At 49.2% G+C, this 27596-nt stretch overlaps 6 protein-coding genes across 6 annotated transcripts; 2 read left to right on the forward strand and 4 right to left on the reverse strand.

Annotated features, from left to right (window-relative positions):
- Positions 1-2314, reverse strand: MRS44_013999 (uncharacterized protein; the record flags this gene model as incomplete). The annotated part of the gene is made up of 5 exons (XM_065617436.1): positions 1-44; positions 371-583; positions 991-1697; positions 1752-2173; positions 2222-2314. The coding sequence occupies 5 exons, from the start codon at positions 2312-2314 to the stop codon at positions 1-3; spliced, it is 1479 nt and encodes a 492-aa protein (XP_065473508.1).
- A 2836-nt stretch (positions 2315-5150) lies between these two features.
- MRS44_014000 (uncharacterized protein) lies at positions 5151-5550 on the reverse strand (the record flags this gene model as incomplete). Its single annotated transcript, XM_065617437.1, has 2 exons — positions 5151-5395; positions 5448-5550. 2 exons carry the CDS (start codon positions 5548-5550, stop codon positions 5151-5153), a joined length of 348 nt encoding a protein of 115 aa, XP_065473509.1.
- Positions 5551-10011: 4461 nt separating this feature from the next.
- On the forward strand, positions 10012-10893 carry MRS44_014001 (uncharacterized protein; the record flags this gene model as incomplete). Its single annotated transcript, XM_065617438.1, has 1 exon — positions 10012-10893. The coding sequence occupies one exon, from the start codon at positions 10012-10014 to the stop codon at positions 10891-10893; it is 882 nt and encodes a 293-aa protein (XP_065473510.1).
- A 6632-nt stretch (positions 10894-17525) lies between these two features.
- MRS44_014002 (uncharacterized protein) lies at positions 17526-18588 on the reverse strand (the record flags this gene model as incomplete). The annotated part of the gene is made up of 3 exons (XM_065617439.1): positions 17526-17702; positions 17769-18295; positions 18408-18588. 3 exons carry the CDS (start codon positions 18586-18588, stop codon positions 17526-17528), a joined length of 885 nt encoding a protein of 294 aa, XP_065473511.1.
- Positions 18589-20047: 1459 nt separating this feature from the next.
- On the reverse strand, positions 20048-21292 carry MRS44_014003 (uncharacterized protein; the record flags this gene model as incomplete). The annotated part of the gene is made up of 2 exons (XM_065617440.1): positions 20048-20824; positions 20993-21292. 2 exons carry the CDS (start codon positions 21290-21292, stop codon positions 20048-20050), a joined length of 1077 nt encoding a protein of 358 aa, XP_065473512.1.
- A 4262-nt stretch (positions 21293-25554) lies between these two features.
- Positions 25555-26538, forward strand: MRS44_014004 (uncharacterized protein; the record flags this gene model as incomplete). Its single annotated transcript, XM_046274435.2, has 1 exon — positions 25555-26538. One exon carries the CDS (start codon positions 25555-25557, stop codon positions 26536-26538), a length of 984 nt encoding a protein of 327 aa, XP_046123270.2.
- Positions 26539-27596: the final 1058 nt, after the last annotated feature.

Raw genomic sequence — 27596 nt, forward strand, 5'->3', positions numbered from 1 at the left:
TTAAGTTTGTTTGGATGAGCCGTCGGTTCGTTCATGAAGACTCGCTACCGGTATCCAGTCAGACGCAGGACATGATTTCGACAGCAGTCCGATCTGTAGCTCCGAATAAGGCATTTGGCAGATGACAATGGAATGAATGTTGCCTGGGGGACGTTGAAGAACTAGTTATCTTGGCTGCAAAATTCACCTTGAAGGGCTGGGAAATACCGGTAGTTCTATTACAATCTATAGTAGCTGAGACTGACGGTTTCTGAATGTACAAAGTCTCGAAACTTCTGCAGCGGGTAAGCCATCCTTTTGTCCCTTCCTTTCAGAACACTGAGCGTGCCGTGACTGTCAAGTGAAATGCAAAGTCTGCCCTGACACGGACCTGAGGCGGAAAAGTCACCAACTGCGATGGTGCGAAGAGAACGTATACCCTGAGGGCCGAAAGCCCATTCGATGAGATCGCAAAAGTCGTTTTGAAGGCGATAAGTTGACGGTGAAGAGATATCACCGGATACACTCTCCTTGCGCAATTGAGAACCCCAATCTTGAGCACCATATAAAACGCCGGTCGAATCCGTCTCCTCGATATTGGTAGCTGCGGTTGCGGGTGCTCCCCAGCTTCGATTGATGCATTCCCAAACCCTCGAATCGAAATATGAGAAACGGAGATGGAGAAGCTCGAGGCAACTTTTTGAAGCAAACGGAAGGAGCATGGTTCTCTTGAGAAAACATACATTAGTTACCATTGAACGGGGCAAAATCACACGATCGTTTCTGAGACTACGTCACTTCGCAGATTACTCACAAGATGCTTGATTTCGTGTTCCAAACCTAGGCACTGAACGTCGAGAAACCCCAAAGGGTTAGAAGACGGACATTTTCCCAACCGTAAGAAAAATGGTTCCGAAGTAAGTTGTGATGACCAACCAGAGGCCCACAGCTCATCCAACACGCAATTCCGGAGTGTGGACCGATGAGCCAAGATACTTGACCAAAACTCACGTTTCGGGAACCACGGACCTGATGTTAGCCGCAAGTCTAGATCGACTAGTCCGTTGAAGGAGCCAAGAAAACGCATGACCGCGTCTTTCAGCTCCTCCTCTTCACTGCCAAAATTTGTAAACTCGGCACTGCTGTAAATCTCAAACGCCTTGATTTTAGGTTGCACCCGTAGTTCCACCAGAGTGGCGAAAAATCCAGGCAACCCGTGGCAGTCGCGGAAGCGAAGCGTGACCAACGTGTCGAAATCAAGTCCCCGAGCTAATCCAGGCCCGATGGTGGTAGACAAAAGAAGCAGCTCTCTTAGTTCTGGAAACATCGGCATCGACGGAGTAGGTTGGATGCGGAGAAGCTTTCTCAAGAACGCAGAATCGTGGATAATCGATTCCTGTTGAGATGATGGATGTCCATCCTCATCATCATCGCATTGTCCTAGGTCTAGCTCAAGTCGCTCCAGATGTCGCCGGTTTCTTGACAAGGCAGATAATAAGGTCGGGGCATCTTCTGAACGAGGTGCTCTCCACCGCAAGCTTTTCAGCTTCCGAAAGTTGCTCAAATCGATGGCTGATCCTTGAGTCGCCGGTATGGTTGGCTTGTCATGGCAATCAGGGTCTGTGATGATACTCAAAGCGCGGAGCAATCTCTGACGTGTAGTTATGATACCCTGGGGACCAAGAATAGCTTCTGGAATGCATGTTTCCAGATCCCAACTGTCGCATATCGTTAGAGTCGGACGATTCAAGCATATGCTCGCGTTGCCATACCTGAAGGTGTCTAGACGATTATCACCGATCTCATTAACAATCAATCCGGCAGCAAACGCAAGATGCTCAAAATGACGAGAATGGTTTGAAAACCCCTCATATGGACTATAGTCGGACCTTATGGCGTCGTCGTCGGGTGCGTCGAGGTCAGAGTCGGACTCGATCTCGGCCCATATATCATCCTCGGTGTAGGATGCATTATGAGGACAATCTGCCCACCACGGTTTATGAAAGTCTATTTTGAAATGGAGGTGCCTGACGTATTTCCAGGGTATTGTTGGCGGCAAGTTCTGTGGTAGCTTGTGCAACGAGAATGGTCCGGTAGGTCTGACGTCAACTGAGTGCCAGAACTTTGGCAACGCGACGTCACGTATAATTCTCGACACCTCAGTGAGTGACTTGCGGTCTTTGTCAATGGTGACCTAACCCAGTTAGCTGATCGTGCCCTTTCCGGCTTGTAGCGGGCAGACGAGGTGGTTGTCAAGTGTCAAAGGGAAATACTCAACGTATCCAATGATCATGTTCAAGATCTCAACCGGCAATTTGGAGATTATGTCCGTCATTATGGTTATGCAAACTTGGAATATCAATGCGCTTCCACTTTCCGAGGAGATAGCTACGCATCGATTGCCCTGTCAAGTTGAGCAGTACTCATGCGTGGCCGTCAAGGAATACGGTAGTTCTTGTTTTTCAAAGGTGGAAAAGATGAAAAAAGAAAGAGAGTTAGAAAAATTAGGATTTTAAGGAGAAAAGATGCAAAGGAAAAAAAGCTGAAGGAAGGTACACATAGGCATCGTAAACTGCGGGAGCCAAAAACGGGCGTAAAGTTGGGTACTCAATGTAGCTCGCACTGCCTGCGTTCCACCAAACGCAGTGTCCAGTTACAGACCTATTGCGAAATGGATGTATGTACCCTGGTTAGGGCAGCTGGCCTTCTTTGGTAGGCACCCAAAGCCAAAAAGAGTCATCTTCGTGGACGGTGCTTTCTTTCATTTCTTCTCTCTTCTCCCCACAGCCCAAAAAAGAACTTGCTAAAGCTGAAGTGATGATCGAGCGCTAGCCAGCATACTCACTAGACTTGAATTTCATTGACGATCTCTTCGCTTTAGCTAAACATAGGACTAGAAAGAAATACCGGGCGGACTACTGGCGTGGCGGTGACGGGACATTCTAGAATGTCAGCGGCAAGGCGATCGCAACCATCACTTGTGATGGGGCCATGAGGTTCGAAGAATTGAGATATCTGGAAGACAGATAACTCTTCATACTGAAGGAATGATGGATGCGGGGGCTGTGGCCATAGAAGACCAACCGCGTTCTCACGGAGATCACACATCATCAGAAGTCGTCTTACCACGTTTTCTAGCAGGTTACTATTTCTGTGGAGCAGCTCTACACTCCTAAGTTCCTCATCGTGTGGTTAGCAAGCAATATCCTTGAAGAGGGGGCGGCCCAAGAAGGAAGAGGAACCTTGCCCGAGGGCGACAATAGTCCGAAGCTCAAAATCGATCTCGGGCTCGTGTACCCCCGAGGTCAACACTGCTTCAAGAAGCTACTTCCACTCGCCCTGGAGCGAGGAAATCGTTATTTCAGAACCCAGACTCACATCAAAGGTATCAAAATCCGCAAATAATTACCAGTATAGAGCGCCTCGTAGGTATCGCATGACATCTTCCACGCCGGTGGGTCATTTAGCTATTTGAACGCCATGCCTAGAACCAGAAGCAAACAGGCAGAAGTGGAAAAGCTGGTTGATCAGATTACAACGAGGCAGGGAAAGTTGGAGGGCATACCCATCTCTTTTGGTGGCGAGGCGATCAAGGTTCTTCACGTTGCCCAACTTGGCAAGCAGCAGGTAAGTGAAGGCTCTGGACCCGCCAAGCTTCCAAGGATACGAGATGTCTGCTTTCAGGATCCACTCGGTCGGTCATGATGATGCAGGGGACATTGAGCTGCGACTTTGCGGGTGTCGTCCCCTGGTTCTCAACCTGACCCTTATCCGGCCGTTAATTGAAGAACTCTACATTGGGCTCTGCTTCAAATACATGCATGGCTGCAGGAGTTAATCCTGTGTCAGTGTCTTTGCCAGGTAAGCGGGTGGGAGCCAGGAGTGTGGCCACACCCCCAACTCTGCAGCAGCAGCATCTTAACCGATAAAAGGAACTTACTCTGATAGGTTTTCCAGAACCCTTCAAGGGAACTGTTCTCATCCTTCACCCATGCTATGTCATGTAGTTGCAAGGCTCCGACCTCCTAGTCCGATCACGACCGAGAGGTGTTGTCCTGTTTGCGCGATATGATAGGTACCCCACCTATCGTTTGTTCGATACATTCCCATTTGCCTTCCCCATTTGTCGAAAACACGGGATAATCCTTCTTGATTCTCTCCATACGGTGCGTACCTTTAATTGATGTCACTAGACTGTCTAGAGCAGTCAAATATTTTCTTCAGTGCTAGTGTCGCCTTGCTATGTTCGCGCTTTGCCAGTTTGGATACGCCCCGATCGTTTGCGAACTCTCCCCTGGCTGACGGCGAGCCGGCCGAGAGATCTCGGGTTCAAGGGCCCCTCGTGCGAACTTTGGGTGGCAGCTCTGTATAGTCATAGTCGAGATCCATATTAGCGCACCCACCGCGTACTTCGCTCTTCTTACGGTTCTTGCCACACGCAAGATAGTTGAGGCACGGAAATGATTCTTTCGGGCCTCGGGCGGCCTTGGCCAAGCCATTATCTAAATGCACCAGGGAGTTAACGTTGGAGTCGAAACAGTAGCCCCAGGCTCTGTCTTCGCCCATGGAAGGCTGGTCACCGTCTCAAGAACTGTCACCTCCATTTCTTTGTTGAATGCCAGTGTGTTCTATGCAGATGGGAAGAAGGCGTGGTAATTCACCATAAGGCTACAATACTTATGTTGTCACTGACAGCATATAGGACGAACACTCTTTTCCCCTGATGAGATGGTTTGGCCGTTGGACAGAGGTTAGGTTGTGAGTAGCCATCTCTACCTGCGAGTCAGGGCCCGAGAGACTTGCTCGTCCTCCACTCTGTGGTCATAGAAGCCCAAGCTGAGAATGGTGTTGTAAGGCTCAACGCCAACGCACCAGAGCTGCAACGAGCTCGTGTCTCAGCCAAAGGTGTTAGATAGATGTTGAGTGTTCCAATGGCACTTGCTAAGTTTAAGGCGTAGTCGATTTCGGTCAGGTTGGTATGCGGTAATTCCTTACGATAGAGGTGCCGCTATCCAAGAACGCCGTGCAAGTCCTACGATATGAGCTTAATCTAATTGATATGAGCCTCGATGCCCTTGAGATCGAAATGGCGAAAGTGCTAGCCTGAAGAGGGCGCTACCAAGGTGATAATGTAGTCGCGACTGCTCGCGTTAATAGTCACCAGTGAGACTTTATAGATAGTTCTTGCTATCCCCGTCTGAGCCGTCGCGGTCGTCAACGCTGAGGCATCCCCAGTCTGTGAAAATGTCAGTGATCTTTCTGCACCAAGGACTCATAGCATTTGCGAGATCTCCAGAGGCGCTAGTCTTCTCGCAAACGACTAGAGCGGCAAGAGCTGAGGCAAGACTGCCAGAGCAGGATGTAAGCAGCCCCCAAATGCAGGCCTCGCCAAAGTCTGTGAAGGGTGATCGATTGGCTATTAGCGCTAAGTCCGAATCTACTGTGGCATGATAATGTATGATACTTACCGATATCGCCAAATTCGTATTGGGGAAAAACTCCTAAAGGTTGCTGATCAAGGTGGCCATGTTCTCCTTCTTCAAAGCGGGCGACGGGGAGGTATCTTACCATGAGCCGGGTTCGCTAAAGGCCCAGCCATCAAGGGCAATGACAATCTTGAGGTCAGGGTTCCTGGTCTCGGCTTTCGATGGTCATGTAAACCTTAGATTCGACGGCTGATGATGATCAGGGATTGGAATTTGACGCAAAGCCCAGGGGAACAAACTGTTCTCACTTATCCATACCTTCTTTTACCCGATGACCTTCGCATCCCACTCAAACAAGTAGAGACTTGCCCGAGAGCGCGTAGCCTATCCTCGCTGTCCCATTGCTACGCCCGTCGCCCGCCAACAGTTGCTTGACAAGCCCTTGATTAACGCCTTACTCTCGCTCTCGAAAAACGTGCCGCTGGATTTGGAGGTAGCTTGCATCTCTGGAGAGGTCGCCAGGCGGCTTTGGTTGACTATCCGAGCCCGAGGTGAGGTGTTGTTCAGTAAACACTGAATCCACCATGTCGAAGGAAATTGTTCCCAAATGATCCTTCGTTGTTCCGCCGAGGGGATATGCTCGCACAAATGTAAGTCTGCCGGCTTCTCAAAGCTCGGCCGTACTTGCTTACCGTCAATCATTTCAGATACGAACACAAATATCCAGCGGGTACTCAACCTGGTTCACACGAGCACTTCAAGACTTAGATAGCCCTTTGCCGACAATCAGGTATGCATCCCGTGTCAACTCGTCGAAAGTTTATTCTGTAGCTTCTGTCAGCCAAGGAATGTGGGCTGTCTGAACGACGATCTACGTGATTGCTGGCAATAGCCCTATAGTCATCTGCGGGTAGTGAGTCACCAGCATGCAGAAATATCGAACTGACTATGATTCCAGAGTGGGCAAGTCCAAAAACCAAGTCCCGGACGGTATGCCTCGTAAGCTGCTGGAAATTATTAGATTCGTGATTTCCCGTCGACCAACCATCGCGTGATCGAGGGAGGCTCTCTTTGTCGCTACGTAAACAAATCAGTGTTCTGGTAGCTGATGCAGAAGATGAATACCATCATTACCGGGTCGGAGGTTCTCGCTGCCTTTCTAGACGAGAAGAGCAGTTCAGGTTTTCAACCCAGCGTTACTACCTAGCCCTTCGCCTTTCCGGAAGGATTCAGTCGGTTACAAATTTTGTCCTACAAGCATGCCGATTAGCCATCTTTCGTTTCCGCCTTTAAATAGATTACAAGTGGCGGGCCTCCTCGGAGAGCCCGCGGCTTGTCAGTCAGGGTTAAGACGAACTCTCCCTCGAGCTTTGCGACAAGGAATTGCTCGAGAAGCATGGCCTATCATCTGGGAGCCTAGATCAGCGTTGCCACCAAGTCAACTTGAGTCAAGTAAGTCGAGTTGGCCCCCAACTTGACTTGCTTGACTCCTCGCCAGCCCAAACTTACTTGAACTTGACTTACTCGGTTCAACTTGGCAAACTGACCTAGTATGACAGTGAGAGTCGCTTTCTGTCCTGATTGGCTCTATTCGGTTATCATCCAAGCTCACCGCTGTCCTCGCGGCATTCTTTCCCAATGGGATCCACGAGGAGATTGCCAAACCGTATGCCGCGAGTCCGGCCCCAATTCTTAAGCACTGTAAGAACTCGAGGGCCTACGGATGCATTGTCTGACATTGTGACGTCATCGCAAGCTTCGACAAACCTAAGACCCTCTCACAGTCAGCAGCCATCGCTGGTATAGCCAAGATATCGAGGGCAATCTGTGACAGCGCCTGGTATTCGCTCTTCGCCATACACCGCCGCCCAAGGAGTCATCCGTGGCCTCAAGCTTTACCTCATAGGTATTTTTTTTTTTTTGGAAGCTCTTCTAGTAAGGAACCTGGCTGCTAATATTGCTGTAGCATCCGGCGCCTCTGAGCATCTAGCCAACCCTGTCAAACAACTCATCTCGTGCTTAACGCCTCGCGATGCAGAGTGGTTCGGCTGCTTTCTACGGTCGGTGTTATGGGAGACAGTGGTATACCAACGCTCGAAGTGGTCCTTGCAGTCCCTCTTAGCATCGCGGGTCCATTCGTGTTGAACATCTGCATTCTACATACCTTCCAGATACGTCATCAAGTACTCGCGATGTAGGATGATGAAGGCTACAAACAAGGGCGAGTCCACAAGCTTAGTGTAGTAGATATTGAGCTCAGACCAGGTGCATTGGATGGAAGCAGAGATATAGCGGCCTTGGCGGCAGCGATGCCCTCTCTTTTACTTACATCACGGGCGAAAGGGCAGGTATATTCATCTGGTATAGAGGTAAGTAGGTTTCGTAGGGCATCTTCACTTAATTGTGACTGTTGGTACTGTTGAAGGCGGTGGATAGGACGAGTGATGTTAACCTCGTGACCCTCGAGTTAGGCGGGTAAGTTGCTAGATCGGACTGGGCGCCCTCCGTGCCTGTTGACGGGCGACGATGGGCTCTGAATAGTATCATCGCCAGTATCCTGTCTGCATGGTCTGATGCTTACAAATTGACCACGGTTTCGGCTGACCTTGGGTCATAATTCCACTTTCAGACTTCGAGATGCTCGGGAAGCTAGGTATTCTATCCCTGTCAGAACCTTTCAAAGTTTTCTGAGTTTACTGCGCTTACCTTGCCTTGTGCCTACATCGTCAGTTTGTATGGGAGCTCAAGGATATGCCTGGTATCACTCAGAAGCTTTCAATAGTCAGGTTTAAGGTGATATTTCGTGAGTGGGGTTGCTACCTTATTGTGCCTCTCGAGCGAGGAAGCCGACGACGCCACGCCGCCTCCGCATAACTCACTCAATCATCAGATAGGTTGAATCCAACTTAGTCTCGCTGTTGGTGACTTCAAGCTAAATAGCAGTCTTAGGGTTGAATTCGGCTTCAAGCTGCGTTGCAACATCCACCAATGCCTTCGACCGCTGCGGCGATGCTCGATGTACCTGACGATGTTATAGCTCTTTATGATAGGGCTATTATTGCGCTGTTACTGGAAGCCAGCTTTAGCATCACAGATCCGGCTACTGACCTGCATTCGAGGTCTCTGCCGAGGTGATTGAACGGAGACGGTCTGGTGATGAGTTTTGCCACCTGGTAGTGTTGGAAGACATGCAGGAAGACGGACAAGCCTTTAACAGCATCTCTGATACTTACTGGGACTTTTATTAACGAAGATACTCCCACAACAATAAATTTGAACCTTCCCTATTTGGGGTTTTTTTTTTGGGGGGTGGGGGGGATCTGGTGTTTCTACTTACTTTCTTGGTTCTACATTTTAATTGTCGGACTGGTAAGGTCACAAGAAGGTAATGAGCAAGTCAGCCGTCGCGTCGTTAGGGATACTAGGTCTTGGTAAAATACCATACAGATTTCTTGTCTTCTTTACGTGCGTGGAGAGATCATGGACCCTGAGTTGCCTTCCAACTTGTCTATTTCTTCCGAATTATGGCACTGGACCATGTAGGGAGAGACAGTAGTGTCCTCTTGGTAAAATTGCCCCCTTTTGCTTTCGCAAACGGTGGTAATGAAAGCTGTGACCCCGTAGAAGAGGACTGAGAGGATAGTTTCCTTTCCAACAAGGAGAGGGGAGAAGTAAGGTGAAATAAAAAAAAATAAAAATAAAAATAAAAAAAAAGGACTTCAAGGGGCGTCTAGTAAGTCAAAAGACCAATAGAATTAGGTCCCTCCTAAATTGAAGGAAAGATTTTCCAAACTCGTATCGCTTGATCCGAAGCCTTGGCTTATGAAAGCGAAAGAATGCAATAGACATGCTTCTTGAAGGTAAAGCAAATCATTCTCCCAGTCTCCTCCCCAGCCGCTCCAAGAGGTAAGAACAAAAACCTATCCGTCTCGTCAGCGAGCGAGTTGGGCTCGTTGTCTAGACTTGGTGATCAGGATGAACTGAGTAAGAAATGTGTAGTCCTGAGGAGCCAAAGGCTTCTGTCGCTCCTAGCCTTGACTACAAGGGAATCAAGGTAAGACTTCGCTTGTTGTTGATCATCATGCTTCCTCAATCAGCTGGTCGAACTTGTGAGACGTCATTTGACAAGCCTTCAATTCGAAATCAGGATGAAGTCACATTGATCCTCGGATACACTCTGAGGAAAGGAAGCGAGTGTTGGGAACAAGTCCGACGAGGTATATATATAGTGAAATCGGCAGTCATTTTAGGACACTTCACGATGAGGCGAAACTGACTGTGTACCTTCTTGTGGGACGGTGCAAATGGGACTTCAACAGCCGGTGTATACTCTTTTCAGACGATGGACTGAAAAGGCCCTGACTACATGTTCAAAGCGTAGTTCTCGGCTGCTGTGCTTGGATTGAGATTTGTGACCACCCGATCCGTTCGCCCCAATAAACGAGTGTCCCTCCTTCCTTTGAGTTCCTATCATCATCTCCTTCCTGCTGCTGCCACTGCCCTTATTATCATCTACCTTGGTCTTTCAATCAGTTTTACGCCCAGTTTTTTTTTTACCTAGCAGTTAATAAACGCTATCCTCGTGAAACTGGTAACTCGCACAATTATGACAGCCGCCAGTGTCATGGGCCATGCCCGGCACTCATTGGAAGGTTACTGGGAGTTGCTGACGTCTGACAAGAAGACACAATACTTTTTGATATGCTCAGTGTATATCTTGATCTTTACGTACCATACCCGGCGCAGCCTGCCAGTCTACCATGTCAAATTTCGCCAACAAAGCTCTTCATCACTGGCACTACACATCCTGGCCGGTTCGTTTGAGCTTGCACGATATTACACCCGAGCTGTTGACGGGGATGTGGTCCCAGAAGTCATCGACACGGTCGCATGCTTCGCCCAGGCATTCACAACTCTACGCCTTTCAAAGACCTTGTTGCGGGGCGACGTAACGACACGACCGTCTTACCAAGCTCCCGCACTGATGCGACCCTTTATCGGATTAGCTGCGCTTGTTTATCAAAGCCCCTCTATACATAGGGCATCGGTGAAGCTTCTCCACGCGTTCCTCTACACTCGAATGATCATATTCTTGGCCAAGAGGTTCGGCGTGGGCAAGATTCACTCGAACGCAACGATCTACGCGCATGCTGTTTTCCTGGGTGCTATTATTGCCATCCATGATTCTGGCCTGCACGCTGGTGTTCCTGTCTATATCAGCATGGTGGGGGCTGTTATGGTCCTCAACCGATACGTTGCAGATCGCCTAACCAGGTGTGTAACACTTAATGACCCTCTACCAATGCAAAAACCTAACGCCGTCGATAGCTCATGGACCTCCAAAGTCTCCATGCCGATATGGGAAAGAAATCTGATGCGCGTGCTGCTATGGCTAGGACTAGCTAACCTAGAAGCGATCAAAGAGCATGATCGCTCATCAAAGCTATCCTGTCCTGTGAACGACGAGTACGTTCAGGAAGGATTGTGAAGAAGGGAGGCGCCAGCGTCGGGAGGCGTCGAACGAATTTTTCCGTCCGGTGCCGTGTCGGGCAGGGATGCTGAGTGTACTTGACATAGGGTAGTTCTTGTAGTAATTATAATTATTCTTGGTTAAGTTGTTTTTGCCGCAATGAGAGGGCCTTTGGGGCTAAAATGTTTGACTTGTCCCATCTAGGACTTCAAACTTAATATCGACCCTGGAGTTAAGGGTGAACTCTCAGTGCTTCCAACACCTGATATATGTGAGCCAAAGTATCAGCATACTACAATGCTTATGAACAGTATACATAGGGGGGAGCCACCGAGATTTACTGAAATATATCTCGAATTATTCTCCGCCTCCATTAACGGTCTTCGGGCTCAGTTTAGGGTCGGGCTTCAACTCTAACAAAGAACACATTGTCTCCATTAACCGTCTACTATCATCCATCAGGTTTACCTTTGACACTATCTGTAACGGTGCACCTTAGCCGACACGTCACGGGGCAAAAGATTGGGCTATAATCGCCGTTGTAGAAAGTACAGTAGGTGCTTCAGCTACTTATGAAGCCTATCGCTTACAGAGGGACCAAGCCCATAACACAAGTGAGTCGGTCAGTAGGTGTTATCGCAGGTACTGATGGGCCATGAGGATCAGATGAGCACTTAATCTTTTATCTAAAGAAGTGACAAGAGTTGGTCTCTTATACCTGTGTTCAGTCTGCCGATATCATAGGAACCAGACTGTTGCCTACCGCTAATGACAGTGTAGCATCGATGCCGACTGTGAAGCTATCCACGATGGTTATGATCCTTGCGCTTGACAATATAGAACCGAGGTTTATAGAAGCTAGTACTTCTACTTGAGCATTACAAGTAGAGTTATGAGTGGTGTCTGGACTATGAACGGATGGCCAAGCGCTGTATGACTTCAATAGGATCAAGGGGATGGGCAAAAAATCAAAAACAAAAGATGATGGAGTAAGGTGTGGGATGAACGCGTTGAAGCCCGAGTCGTACAAGAGATGAGGAACAACGGGAAGTGTTGAATATGTGGGGTGTCACTGGGAAGCAAGAGAAGAGATACTCAACACGCACAACACGAATACACTGAAAGACCGAATATCTGGAAGAGCGAGAAGAGGCATTGAAAGAGACAGCAAGGAGCAGCAAGCCTTGCATTCGGCTGCTAGTTCGGCAGAATGGTATATTATCATCAAACGGCGGATAACTTAAACTTTTCGACGTTCGGATGAGGACATTGTCACGTAGCAATGTCGTACTTTGCTTGTTACATTTGTTGAACACGTATTGCATGGACCTATGGGCGCAGGGGCTAGTTGGGGGATGGCGCGCTCGGGCGCCCATTTGTTGGCCGCCGGGTACTCCGTGGTAACACTTGGATAGATTAAGTTCAGCTGCAATAGCCTTTTAGAAGCGGAAGCCGTCCGGACAAGATTGCACCAAAATCTCGATACTTCTCTACTGCGTAAGCCATTCTTTTGTCCCTCCCTTTCAGAACGCTGAGCCTACCGTGGCTGTCCAAATTGCGAAGCCTGTTCGCCTGATACTCAGCGGTGGCCGAGAAATCGCCTACCGCAATAGTGCGAAGAGAACGTATACCTTGAGAACCGAAAGCCCATTCAGCGAGATCGCAAATCTCATCTTGAAGTCGGAAAGTTGACGAAAGTCCACAGCCCTCATAGAATGCTCTCTCTTTGCGCAGTTTAATTAGAGCTCCAATCTGCGAACCAAGGAGCACAGGTGCTTGATCGTTACCCAGCCAGATCCACACACCCGGCGGGGTTCGAGGGTCTGGGATGGCATTACTGCTGTTTACGAGGCTGCTTGTTTCAACTTGAAGAAGCCGTTAAATCGTGCGCTTCGAAAGAGCTGTGTTCATGCTTCATAGACATTGAATGAATTCGACGAGTCATTCATAGATTATGCCCGTGCGTTGATCCTGCATCACTGCAGGTACGCTATACGAATGTCCTACTATATCACCATTGAAGGGGTGTAGGACACTCTGTAGGTGCAGAAGAAGATAGGGCGATTGAAACCACTCCTACCCCGCGCCCCGGTATGGCTTTCTTTCGCGGTTCTAAGCGTATGTTTGAGAGCATAGTATCCTTTCGTATTAATACCGGCAAAGCGAGCATAGTCAAGCATTTGCTGAGAGCTGTATCTTGACATCGTCATTTTACTCTTCATTCCAGAGACTACGGATGGCAGGAAACGTATCCTCGTGCCATTTCTCAGGCCAACATTCTTCCATAAAAGTCTTGTCCTTTAGAAGGATCGAGAAGGAGGGCGGCGGCATAGACGGGGACATCCTCGGTCATAGTATAAAGCTTGTCGAGTATAAGCCAGCACATACCGATAGAGTGAATTATACGATCGTCCTGATTGACTGGCTGCGAGTAGTAAACCTGATTGGCTGATTGGCATGGCGCATAACGGTATAATCTATAGAGAAGGCAGGAAGATGTAAAGCTTAGCCATATACCTTCTACTTTTCGCGCTGCCCTGGGAGAAGATCCAGCAGCTTAAGTGGCCATGAGATTAATGTCACAGCGCCTACCCTGCCATCCAGCCGGATCTAATGATCAAAGCAACTTCAATACCTGCACTTGACGCCGCTGAAATTCAAGTCGTGGCTTGGCACAACGTGATGGATCGGGCAAGCCATCAGGATTATGGGGAGTTGACGACATCGGGAAGTCTCATCGACACTATCTGAGGCTCTCATACATCACCGCCTGGCAGAAACTCAATAAGTACTACACCAAGCGGGGTAGATGAGCTCGAGTGGGAGATTGGAAATAGCGGTAGGGAGAGTGCAGATGCTGAGATTTGAAATATTTGAGATATTTGATGAAATGTTTCAAATTATAAATCCAGTGTCAAGGGTTATCAAATATCCCTATATATGACCCCGAATTTGATTTGTTTGATTTGAGAACAGTACTCTACATACCCCTGATTGTATTGCTTTCGTGGCGTTTTGATTTGTATGTGATTCAACGACCCTGTCCCCAGAGTCGTAGTTGACTTGTTGATAAGGTGCCTGCACGTAGCAGTTGCCCTCCTAGGCAGCTTCTCCATGCTGGCAGCCAAAAGCTGCCTTCAACGAACGGCGCTTAGCCCATTGCGTCCTCCGCCAGAGCGCCTCCAAAGCGCGACCGTATCCGGACGTATCCGGGCGTATCACCTAACGGGACTTGAGCTGTTTCTTGGATCCATTAACAAACGGATAATTAAGCTGTTTTTTTTTTTTTTTTTTTTTCAATATGGGACAGCAGTTATGTGCAACTACCGGCGACGTCTGTAATCAGACATGTTACCAATCGAGGGCTTGTTACATTAGGGAAAATTGCTCCTAGTCTGTCAGAGAGATCCCTGTTTCTCTATAATAGAACCGACTTATAAATAAGCTGCCCTTTCACAACTCTACTGAGAGAGTCATCTATTAAATCAAGATCAATAACCATGAATAGCCCCACCCCCGTCAACCCTTCTATATCCCACGAACGCCGGGCGACTCCGTTGATTTCAAGGTCCATACATCAAAGCTATTTGTTAGAGGAAATAACAACACCTAACTGCAATGGTAACTTGGACGATCTTAAAGATTTAACAGCTGACATCGTGAGCGTTCGATGCTTGTTCAGCAACACCCGGCGGGACAAAGAGAAGTTAGCCAAAAGCCTTCGGTCTACCGTGAAGAAATGGTATAGACAAACAGACCATGGTTCCTCCTCTATCGATTCCCATTGGTTTTCAACACTTCTGCGTAGGAAGCCAGCATTCAAGTTCTCTACAACAATCAATGATGACGAAGATGGTTGTGAAGCAATTAGTTTTGTCTTCGAGTTTCACGTACGAGTCGGCATACACGGCTTCTACGAACACTTCCAAAAGTGGATTGAGGCGGAGCGCCAGGCTAGAAATGGCATAAATTTCCAGTTCCCAAAAGGGGGGATCCGTCTGGGTTTTGGGCACTTAGGGCATGGGGGTAAAGCACGTTGGGTGTGTTTTGTAGAACGGTAGCCTCGCTCGAGCAGGGGTAGTTCTCGTCGAAAAGGAGAGAATGCCATTGAAGGTTTTAGAAACAGGAGTAAAAAAAAACAATGTACATGACGTCTTAAAGTGAGAATCAAGTTAGTACTTGGAGTAAGCATAGAGTATAAAGTAGGAGGCCTTGTAGTCACTTCGACACTTAGATTGGCGATAGTTGACTAAGGCCTACCGATGATTAAGGCTATCTACTCAGCATACCCCATTTCCGACCCAAAAAGACTTTTCTCAAGCACTAATCCGAGACATTTTGAGGCTAGAGGTGTAAGTATTGGGTCAGTCTCAAGTCTTTCACAGAGAGTGATGAGATCCTCTAAAGAACAGTTGTGGCGGACGAGACGTTCGGCACAACCCCCGGGCTGCCACATCCTTCGAGTTGGGGTAAGAATGAAGCTTTCAGGCTCCTTAATGTTTTTCAAGCGGGCTATCCTATACTGAACTGTAGTGCTTCGGCAGTTGAAAGTTTCGTAACGACTCGATAGTTCCTCTGATACTTAAAGAGAAGAACGGCTGAGGTGGTCGTGGCGAGTGCAAAGAGCATGCTTTCATGTTTTGAATCAATGTCCCGGGTAACATGGATCTACATCCAAAGCTACCGGTACAGCCCAGCTCCTGGCTAAGTAATCGTTGTTCTAGATGATACAGATCATCAATCAACTTGCTCAGAACAATCTGCCTCCTCTTCTCAATCTGTTCTAGTTTAGTTAGTACTTGTTTTGCTTAACTAGCGAGTCAAGATGTTGGTGACCTACTAAGGGTCTTCGGACGTAGGTATCGGAAGATCAAACGTTGGTACGACGCCCAAATTGCTTGTTATGGCTGTCTTGGTAAGGGTTTCGAATAGGATGGGGTCGTTGAAAAACAAACGAAATGAGAATAAACTGAGCGATCTCTTTGCGTATTATTGGCGGAGCAATATATTTTAGATCGGTAGGCTATCATTTGGCAAAGAACCAAACGTTATCGTGGCATTCCTAGTCGTCGACAACGGCAGCCATCTCAGCCAGAAGCTCCGAATTCACTGTTCGAGGAATGTCGCGGTTCTTTCCGTGAATGATCTTTATCACAGTATCAAAAGCTACTGGCTTAAATATTGCTTCGAATTTCCAGTGGTGAAGGCCATTGGTCTCTTCGGGTATGGCCTCCTTGAAACCATTTGCATAGATCCGTGTGCGTCGGCTTGGCCCCCTTTTTTTCCAGGGAAGCAACCGTTTTCCTCCAGTTGGTGCTTGGCGTAGTTAAAGCATAAGCAAAGACAGTATGGCTACCATTTTCCAGGTAGGTATCAATATCTGGCCGGGTCAGAAAAAGCTCAACCAATTCTATCGAACCAACGGATGCTGCTAGATGAAGGGGGCTTTCACTAGGACGTGAGGCGGCTAAAGCACCTTGATAGTCTCAACCTGATGGACGAGGATGGCCGATTCCAAGGGGGCCCTTTGTGCGCTATAGTCCACCAGAACGCCCTGCTTAAGAAGGAACTCGACAAATTTACTCCTTCCCGATGAAGCAGCTAAATGAATGGGCGAAATCCTGATAACGGCGAAGCCACTATATGGCCGCCATGAGAGCGGAAGATGTGTGTAATTGAATTCTTCGGTGGCTGAGTATCTGCTTCCGAGAATCTCAATGAGCTCCAATAGAGAGAAGTTTGGACCTTCGACGTTATGCCCACCACGTAGCCGCAATCGCATGACCCAATTGCCTTGGTACCTGCTGTAGGGTACTTTACCCTTTTGCCGCTGGCACAGTGGGTTATTTTGTACGGCGGCTCGACCGACGGAGCAAAAGCGGACAGACGTACACCGGTATTGATCCCCCGTCTGTTCAGCTTCTTGCCGCCCATCGCGCAATTTGCCCCATTTTACATCTCAGTGCTGCTGGAAATTACATCAACAGCACACTTCGCGATATGGATGACGGTACTGTACAAGCCAACGGCTCGACTCGCCTGGGCTAGCCCTTCCTTGATCAGCTTCATCAAATTCAGCCCACCAAGCAGAGGCGTTAGAGGATGACACAGAAGACCTATTTCTTTGCCGTTACTTTTCAGACGATGGCCTTCCTATGTGCTGGTGTCAGCCGATACTGCTTGCTCTTCGTGCATGTCAAGGCAGAACAGCCTGAAGTACTTGATACCGGAAAAGAGATTTCGTACCCAGCAAACCCAACCACTGCGGTTGTCTCATTCGGCTCCTCACCAAGACGGATTAATATCGCGGTTAGATCGTCGCAGCTGCATCCCGTTTACGAACATCAGGTTCAACATAGAGTGCCTTGGGACAAATGCCTTGCCGGATAGCATTCATCAGTCAGCCCGAGCAAGGTCAAAACCTAGGATCTTCTGGCTGATTCACTGCCTCACAGTTTTGCAATAAGCCAATCGTAAAAACCTTAGAACTCGGAAGGCGCGTTATCCATACATTATATTGCACCTTCGTCATCTAATTCCCTCAATGGCTCGATAACATCTGCCCAACACCACCGCCGCTTATCTACTTGCTCAAGGCATTTCCCGTATTCCATTGGCTACATTTGGCCATGCTCATGATCGATAGCAAACTATGTCTTGGTCATCGTCGTCGTCTTGGCTGGATCTAGGTGAAAATTGTAGATATAGTCCTCGGTCTCCCTTTGTGGATGAATCGGGCCGGGCCGGTTTGGCATTGACAGAGGCTCGGTAGGATACTCGTAACCGGCTTCTGAGCAGTCGGATGAGTGATCGGAAGAGTCAGGGGTCTACGAACTGCATCAGCAAATCGGTCTCAAGCCGCCCTGCAGGGGGGCTTGACAGGCATAACTTACGTGAAAGTTTGGCTGGTCGTAGGGGCAAGGGGCATTAAAACTCATGGGAGGCGTGTAATGATATGTTGCGGAGATGGCCAGCTCGTCACCAGCTTGGTAGGGCTCGCACTCGATGGCGGCGCTAGCGTGAATGATCGAGGGAAACATCATGGGGACGATAGAAGCGAGGGTGTAGTTGTGATAGGCGTCACCGATGGCCATTGTTGGGTAAGCCTGAGCGGGGTCGTTGGGAGCGAGGAGGATCTTGTCGGAAGCTGAATAAGTCGAGGAAGCGAACTGAGTGGGGCTGTCGGAATGGGCTCGAGGGCTATAGATCCCGGGGAATAGACCGTCAGTCGGCACCATTGGGTAGGTGAACTGGCCTTGAGAGACGACAGGCTTAGCGTCGGTACAAGGTTGTGGCTTCCAGGGTTTGGAGGAGGATCGTTTTGACTTCGTGATCCTATGTGGCTTCTCTTTGGATTCGGAATCACTAGAAAAGCCAGCGCGGCGCTCAAGATCCTCGAGACGCTGCTTGAGCTTCTTCCCTACAGGAGGCCATAGGCGTTAGCTCTTGTTGATAGTCAGACCTGTAGATATGATCGGGAGTCAAGCCGAGTGGAAGTCAGGTCCTTGGGATCGGCAAGCGGGGTAGCATACGGTAGTTGCGCTGAGCAATGCGGTTCTGTATCCGCCGACGCTCGACAAGGTCAGAGATCTTGGTCCAGTCCTCATCGGGCTTGGCAGAAGTGCTAAAAGCACTGCTGGTACGCGAGTGCTGTTTGGGAGAAGGAGGAGCTGCCGTGTAGGCGCAGGCGGTTTGTGTCATCAATATGGACATTGTGAGAGAGGTCGAAGTTGGTTGATAGTGGAAACTGAAGTGGAGAGGCGCTGCGGGATTCGATATCGTCGCTGCTGTCAACGACGAAGCTCTAGACAGCCCAGGCACGACTGATGCGACGAGTTGAGTCTCTGTTTGCCGTCTTCTGCTGGTAAGCTGTATATGGACGTAATTGATAGGCCAGAATTGGGGGGTGTGGTAGAGGGACGAATTGTTCAAGGAGAGGAGGTGGGATCTATAAGAAGCTGAAAGCGTAAAAGCAGGCCGGTGCTATGAAAATCTGAGCTGGTAATGGACTCGGCGGTAGATGGAGTGCGGACGGCAGGTGAGAGGGAAGAGGCTGTAGATTAAATATTCCCAACGCTGGGCACAGGAAAGGCCAGCACGTGAGCGACGAGGAATGAGCCAGGGGACGCGGCAGGATTGAGGGCGTATCCAACACCTGGTGACGGCCTATGGCCCATCTCTCAAGCCATCTTTCCTCCCCATGTGCAGTCTGCGTTGCGCCCCACGCCCGCCTCTGTCCGCATTCTGGTGGAGGTTCCCTCCGCTGCTCCCTTTTACTGGAACCTGGGTGCCTAAAGTTGAACCTCCTAGCCCACTTTACATTTTATGTTCTCCATATGTTCATTTATGTCATGCGGGACCCTTACGCGGAGCAAGGGGATCATAGAGGCGTATTCACGAACACCTCTCGGTGTGCCATTTCCTCCTAAACCTACCCTTTCAATTCAGTCCTGTAACAGCGTGCTCATCTTCGTAACCCATACCAGCATTGTCTCTCCGTGCTTGGCGTATTGATGCCGACAATTTCCCAGGATGCCGCCCTCGTTCTGCAGAGTTGTCGAACACGCCGCCCCTCTGCTCCATGCTACTGGAAAAATGGGTTCGAGCCATAGTAATCGTTGACACGGAAAGAAGACTGCGGTCAGGTGGGCCAAGCATTTGGCCAAAATGTCCCTAGTAACTACTGATTCTTGGTGGAACCTCTACATGACTGTTCAAGTAGGGAGCACGATGAGATGAGATGGAAAGAAGGCCTTGTGAACTCGAGCAACGAGAGCCTGCTAGTGTGACTGACTGAGCAGTGGAAGCCATTCCTACGCACCCTCACAAACCCTGGAACAAGCTCCCCAAGACTTGTGCCATTCATGCGTACTTGCCGTTGTGCCTCCCTGTATCAAGGTGTGAGGTCGCTGTCACAACACGAATAAGTGCTCACATTGGCTTTGAACCTGGCAACAAATTGACTTACAACTACTCACAGCGAAAGCAAAAGTAATATTCAGAGGGACGACAGCTGTATCTAATTTGTCTTGAACTTGATGTCTAACATTGCCGTGAGTGCACGCCATCTGAGTTGCTACGCCATTTATGTCTTATACTGAACGTGCTGTTTCGCCGTGTATTAAGGAGGAGTGGGGTATCCAACATAGTCTCGGGCTTCCACGTGGCCCTCTTAGGGCGGACTATTAAGGTCGCTTGTGTACTTGTTGGTGTGCTCGATATGAGGCATGGTAGGATTCATAGCTCGGCAGGTGATGACAGCTTTCTCAGCCACGAACTTGGCAAGTTTCTGTGACGCGCGGGAAAAGAGGTCAGCCGAGTACTTGAGGACCAGAGTAGGTGAAGGGTTGTGAAGGTGGTCCGACAGCTTTAGATAATCGGGTTGATCCCGTTCTCCGTCATTAAATTCGTCCCTGTCAAGGATAGTCCGTGCAAGGGCGAGGGAGGTCCGGGCCATGATGGAGGGCTTTGTTGAAACGAAATCTCGGTGATAGAGGGCGATCTCCCGCAAGTAGGCGGCCATGTGCGCAACCTCCCGGTCCTCTCCCTCTTCCTCCACTAGTTGTTGCGAGAAAGAGTCCGAAGTGGGGTGCCCAATGACCCAATCAAGCGTATTGAGCACATGTTTCTCCATGAGGATAAACATGTTGATGCTGTGCATGTTGCAACACATGGCTTTGAGTTGGTGGATTTTGGGGATGCGACGCTTCTCATCGTTGTACTTGGCAGAAATGAGGAGTGCGGTGCATCCAACCAGCGGGTAATGCATCATAGTCACGTGCCGTTTCGAGCAGTACCGGTCGAGGAGATTGACTGCGAGAAAGAGCGTCTCGGGGAGGAGCTCGAAGATGGCATGAACCTTAACGAGGAAGTCCATGAGGCCGGACCGCATAGACCATTCAATCTGGGGCTGCTTATCAATGAGAGTGGCATCGGGAAGAGTTTGGTGCTAGTCTTGATTAGTGAAAGTCACGGCTGAGATACGCTTGATGCGCTAACATGCCTCCATATACTCTCTGTGCTGCATGATGTCCACCAGATACTCGTCGCGTATGAGACAAGAAAGCCCCCTGGCAATGATTTCTTGCTGCTGGTTTCCATGCAAGCTGGAGGCTACTTTGGAAGTAAGACTTTGGTGGCTGGCCATATCCAATCCGATCAAGATAGTGATAGCGTAGTAGCCCGATATCTCGGGTAGAAAGCAGCGGTGAAAAGGCGGTATGGTATGGACCTGGTCAAGCCTAGAGAAGATGAAGAATGTCCTTGGCCTCAGGTGATTAAATAGACGATTGAGGTCGCCTGTTATGTCTCTGGCCGCCGAAGCAGGATATTCCAATCCTGGTAGCTGCCTGAACTTGGGCTCCACACTCTCAGCGGTAGACATTGTCTCTCCCCACTGTGCCTTGTCCCCGGACATCTTGATCCAAATGAGGCAGAGCGGACAAATTGTGTTGTGTGTGTTAGGGGTGGAATCCGGATGGATAAGTCAGATACACCACTTGATAGTACCAACGGGATGTGCCTAGCCGAGGGAGGCGGGCGGTGGAGTCCTCCCGATGCCCTATTTCATTTTCAATGTCCGGGCGTTCGTGGCACGGAAGGTTCTTTTGTGCCTTGATCAAATCCTTGGAGGCGCTTAGTTGAAGGAGGGCAAAAGTTGGGCTAGACCTTGTTCCCATGATAGTTGCCAGGCGTTCTAGTGACTCGTAATCACACGTAAAACTTTCGTCTATAGTATACATGCCTCTTTGGTGGCCAAGACACTCTCCTCATCGAGGGCCAACCTTATCGTTTTGTAGGATGCATTCCCTAGCAGGACGGTAGGAGATGCCCAGGAGAGAGGAGGTGGTTGCCATAGACCGCGTTCGACATTGGAATCAGATCCACCTAAGGTAAAGCTTCAAGCGGGTACTCCCTTTTGGTGAAAAACGAGAGAGGCAGTGTATCGTACAAGAAGGAGAGTAGAGAAGTGATTGTGTGGTATGATATACGAACAAACTCTCTAATTTCTCGATTACTACGCCCAGAACTCACCAACACTGTGAGTATGAGCTCATTCCAGTAGCGGCTCGCATTGCGCTACCGGGTTCGTCTAGGAACGGTCGGGTCTTGTGGCCGTATCTCGGAGACCACATCCTCCCGTGAGCCTTCAGGAACGTGTACGCCTCGCGCTTGGCTTTGATACGTTTTGCATCATTCTGGAGCAGGCCTCGGGACGGTGTGGCACTCGGTATTATGCCTCGTCTTGGTGTCATCCTGTCTCATCCGAGGGCTTAAGTGGTATAAGGGCAATGGCATAAATAGCGCCTCTTGATGCAGTCTCTGCAACCCCAAGTCTTTCCTCACACATCACTCTACTACCACTTTTTTGTTCTTCAAGCAAGGGGAATTGAGTAGTCGACACTTTTTCCGGCTTACAACCCCATTGGGTATGGGTATCAGACGGAAACACGAGGGCCAGCACATGCATAACTCGACAAGAGTTGAGCAAAAGTTTATGTGAGCATCTTGGATTTACGAAGAAGCCTTCTCAGAAAGCCCTGAGCTTCTGTTCTCGCAGCCACGGGCGGTGAGGTATACTGCCGCGAACACCAGCAGGAGAACTGAACCCTGCCTAATCGATACAGAGATCAACCACGCCATCAGGAGAAAGATGCACGCTACGATTCAAGCTCTTAGAGAGGAACGAAGGGAGAGGCTGCGGAGTAGAATTGCTAGCCTGGTAACTGAGGGGTCTAAACAGTGCATCAGTCCCGGTCCCCAGAGTGACGAAAACTCGGCCGAGTGTGAGTGCTGCTTGGGAGCTTTCCTCGGTCTGGCATGACACGCTGTAATACCCAGCAAACCCACGTAAGTAATATTTAGTGACATTCTTGATTCTATTTGGCGTGCTGGCTGACCATATCAAGTGGTTTTGCGTGCAGTGTGCTTGTCGCAATGCCGAAGCTGTCGTCGGGGGAGCGCAGCATGAGATTCGTTGCATGTCCACGGAACCCTGTGGTGCTGGATTCTCACAACAGGAGCGGAAGAAATTCATTGACGCTACTATTCAGAAGGCACTGGACCGAATTGAGGCGAAAGAAGCCCAGGACCTCCTTGCCAGGGATGGCGTTGAGCCTCTAAGTCAGTGTCCATTTTGCGGCTTCATGGCCATCTACCCCCTATCGAGTCGAGTGTGAACTTCTATTGCCAGGATCCTACGTGCGAAATTATCAGCTGCCGTATATGCCACAACAAAAGCCATCAACCATGGGGTTGTGCTGGTGTTGTCCGAGGCCAGAAAAGCGCAACCGATGCGCAGAGGGTGGAGGAGGCCAAGTCAATGGTACTCATCCGGAAACGCAACAAATGTATGAACCATCTCTCCTTCTGAGATATGCATAGCTAACGAATGATGGACACAGGCCAAACCCTCTTTGTCAAGTCGGACGGGTGCAACAGGATGAAATGCCCGGTCAAAATCTGCGGCAACATGCAATGCTATGTAAGTTTCACAACCTGCGATTACAACCACTTCGGTATCACTGGAAACTGCCCTCTATCCGGAACATGAGGAACAAATGTGATGAACCATCCCTCTCGGCAGGCATATCTATGAACTAGGAAGATAATGACGGAGGACCAGGTCAGAACTCGTGACTACCTTTGTGCAATGGTACGGACGGGTATCTGGACCTAGGGCACAAGAAAAAGCCCCACTCATGCTGAGTTGCGGCAACAGCGTGCTAATGTTAATTTCGCGGCTGTTTCCACCAGACGATTTTCATGGCGATTACAACCATATTTGGTATTTACTGTTTCTATTAGTTTGTCCTTAGCAGAGAATGCTTGACAACTACTCTGTGGAACTTGCGCACCAGCATGGAAACCGTGTCCCAGTCGGCAGAGTTCAAAACCTCTAAGAGGGAGATAATGGCTTAGGATCTTGAATTCCTAGGAAATATGCCGTGAAGGCAACCTGTTTTGCGTGATGTGCTTCGCGATGTAGGATTGAGCTACCAACTCATTTCGAACACAAAACAAAGCACTCGCTCATGCTCTTCTTCCCAAACGATCCACTCTAACTAACTAAACTATTGGCCGTGGCTCAACCAATGACAGCATTGATGATTGCCATAGTCGAGGCGCCCAAAAACAACCCTAATTGGTGGGTTGCACAGCCGCCGTGTTCGTCTATGAACCGAACGAATTGGCTCTTGGGCAGTTGGGAGGCTTGGTGTTATTGCCCATAGCATAAGTTGCCGGGGTCGTGCTCGCAGAGGACGTTAATGCTTAAAAAATGGAGAAAGTAAGGTCTCGGAGGATGAAGAGAAGACTCGGAGCGAAGCTCTCCCACTCAATGCATCATGCATGCGCCGAAGCAGAGAAGGACAATGTCTATCCTTGTCGCCCCGTTCATTGGCGCACCAGTATCCAGCCCCTGCGAGATCTACATAGAGACTTGTCGCACAGAGCGTGCTGAAAGGATCCAGGCGTCAGGTAAACGATAATGAGCCTCAGCAGTGTGTTGATTGACTGTTGTCTGAGGTTGTCTCTTGTGCGGGGTATTCCATCCCGCAGAGTTACTTAAAGCATACGGCTAGATTACTAACGAAGTTGCTTCATGAGGCCGTGAAGATCATGCCTACCCTGCGAAAAGACTATATCTTATCTACCTCGAACTCGCCCATGCCAAGAATGTAGCCGGGATATTGAAAGAGGCGCCACGGACTTTTGGTAGGTACAGATGGTATCCGACATGGCGCCGATCATCGGGGACAAGAAGGGAAGAAGTACATTTATCACCCAAGAGCTGTTGGAGGATGACAGAGCCACGATGGGACGTGGTTGGATAGCTTGACTGAGAAGCCTTATTTCGGCAAGGAAAATGATAGAAGCTCGCCAATGAAATCCAGGTTGAGCGGACTCAAAGGCTAGCTTACACTATACTATCTAGAAGATTGGAAACGTGATACTTGACTGAAATGATGGTGATCTAGTGACACTTGACGGCTACGGCCTTGAAATCGTCGAGGCTTATCCAGAAGCCAATTCATTTGCATGAATCCCTCGTCCCCCTCAGGATCCACAACCGTAGGTATTCTCAGGTCTCTGAACGAGACAAAGTTTCCGCACAAGCTGGACATAATCTTCCCCTGGAGATTTAAGGGTACGTAGGAAATGGCTCAGATGAAGAGATTGAGACGGCATCTACGTGGAGCGCCTGTGGCTGGGGCGTAGTATTCCTGTTGAAACCAACCCGTTGTCTTCCCTTTGCCCGGATAAGAGGACATCTTGATCCCAAAATCAAGACGTTCGCCTGCAAGAGTGCGCATGCAGCATATTGACAGCCTCTTGCGGTTATTTCCGTGATACGATAAATCGAAATATGTTACCTAGTCTCGTTTCACCATATCAATAGTGCCTTCAAAACTTGCGGGGAAGGATGCATGGAGACATGAATCGATCGAGAGAAAACCAACCGTCCCCTGAGCCTCACCGCTATGGTTTCCCCAAGAAAACATCCATACACGCTTTCTCTTGATAAGATGTCACTAATGGCATGGGGAAGTCGTCATGGGAACATATATATAGTGTTTGCGGAGGCCCTTGGCTTCAAACGAGTGCCCCGTCTCACTTAACCGCTTCCTTCATTATCGTTCTCGACTGAGTCGGGCCTAATCTGTACATTATATGAACATGACGCTCCGACCGAATTCCTCTTCATTCCAAAAAATATGTTACACGTGCCCGCATATTCTCGACGAAATTCTATCGCAATTGTCGGCCTCCGAAGCCGCGTATGTTCTCGCTCTCGTTAACTTGCCCGAAAAAGAACATACAAATGCATCGAAAAAGTACATCAAGCCCATCAGAGACATCCCGGAGCATGAAAAATGGATCAACATGGTGGCCTCGAAGGGCCATGCCGTTTTCCTTGTTGGCTCTGATGTGCCACGTCTGATGCTGAGGCTTAGGAGCCCTTTACGCTACTGGAAGAGCTTCGGGGGCGAGAGCTTTGAAGACGAGAAACCTTTGCGCATTTGGCTGGCCGTTAGGGTTTCCCGTGAAATCCATCGAGAGAGACAACAACGGCTCGAGAGCTCCGGATACGCCACGTACTCGGTGTTGAGGGACGGAACCGCGACCTACGGTGCGGGGATCAAAAGGCTCCGCAAGGCGGACATGGTTTTGACGGACAGCAATGTCATTCCGCTACCGGGCGGCACAAAAGTCGATGAGCGGGGACTCTGGTCACCTCAGTGGAAATGCGGCAGCCTAAATAGGAGCCACATCGAGATTGTCTGGGCGCACTTTCCTCAACTCTGTGGTGAAAAACACGACGTCACCCCCCGGGTCCACTTATGCCCTCTGCAAGATGATGCTAGACATCTAGGCGATGTCATGGGAGGGCGACACTGTTCAGTCGGCGGCAACAATACTTGTAGCAAGATTACGCCGGGAGCACAACCTGAGTTGTTCGGTTATAGGAAGGACAAAGTCCAAGCTACTATGCCCTACGTATGCTTGAACACTGGAGGGCAATCCATGTCTCGGGCAATCGATGATGGAGAGCTGCAGTCGGACGAGTACGCATTTGTCATCCGTTTCCGATGCATGGATGACGCTTCGGGTCCTCAAATCCGCTCCGAAATACATGGAATTCCCTGGCCTTCTGAGTGACGAGTTGGGGCCGGGAATGGCTGGATGATCGCTGCGGTGAATATCACAGGAGGCCCTAGAGAGGTACCGGCGGTATAGAAATTTTGAATAGAAGAAGAATGCTTGGAAGCTAGGTTAGAACTGTTAGAACTGTTAATCCTATATAGCTATATACTAAATCACACGTTCCATACGACAACGCCAAGTCGCCTTTGGGGTAATTGATTTGCTCAACGGAGCCCACCGAATTGGTGCAGCACCTTTGTAGTGAGCAGATGCTTTTGTTCACATTCTGGTCGCAAGAATTTTCCATGATCTCGCCGGCGTTGAACTCATTTGACTTGGTTCGGTCATCATGTCAAGGACTACTGTCCTCTCAAGTATTTGCAGACTCAACACTTCGAGAAGAGCGTGCAGGGTTTTGACTGAATCTTCTTCCCCAACCCTCATTCATATCAATAGAGGCCAAAGGAAACAATTCATATTTCTTGGCGGTAAAGAATTATATGCAATGAACAGAAAAAAGCGAAACTTGAATTGCGAGAGAAGGCCAGGACTGGCCTATGTTACATGAGGTTGCCAACGATTGCGCACTCGCCAAGAGTTGATATATTGAAAAGGTGGTTGTATACCTTCCTACCTTCCCATTACCCCATCATCACACGCCACGATTTCGTCTGGAACAATGAACAACGAACTTTGAACGGCAAAAGAATCAACGCGAGAGTGGAATTGGGCTGGTAGGACGCTACGGCTTGGAGATGTTGGGATTATCCCTTAAGCTGGCAAGACTCGGTCCTACTTCGCCCCAGTGTTATTGGGGTAACGGGTTAGCGGTAAGAACGACCGTGTTAAAACACTATGCCATGAGTACTACCCCGAGGCAGGATGTAGCGATAATCGAGGTATCCCTTAGACCAATAAATATGATTGGTCTGAACAGAGTGACCTGGCTGGAGCTCCTTGCCTGCTTAAGGGATAGCAAGACGGTCTAAATTGAGTGGGCCGTGCGTAGTTACAACATTAGGATAAGCAGGCGGTTTTCAAAATCGTTCCGTTCAGCTCTCTCCTGGCTTTTG

Source organism: Fusarium solani (genome assembly GCF_023522795.1).
Source record: "Fusarium solani strain SB1 chromosome Unknown bctg00000009, whole genome shotgun sequence".
NCBI classification, from domain to species: Eukaryota; Fungi; Ascomycota; class Sordariomycetes; order Hypocreales; family Nectriaceae; genus Fusarium; species Fusarium solani.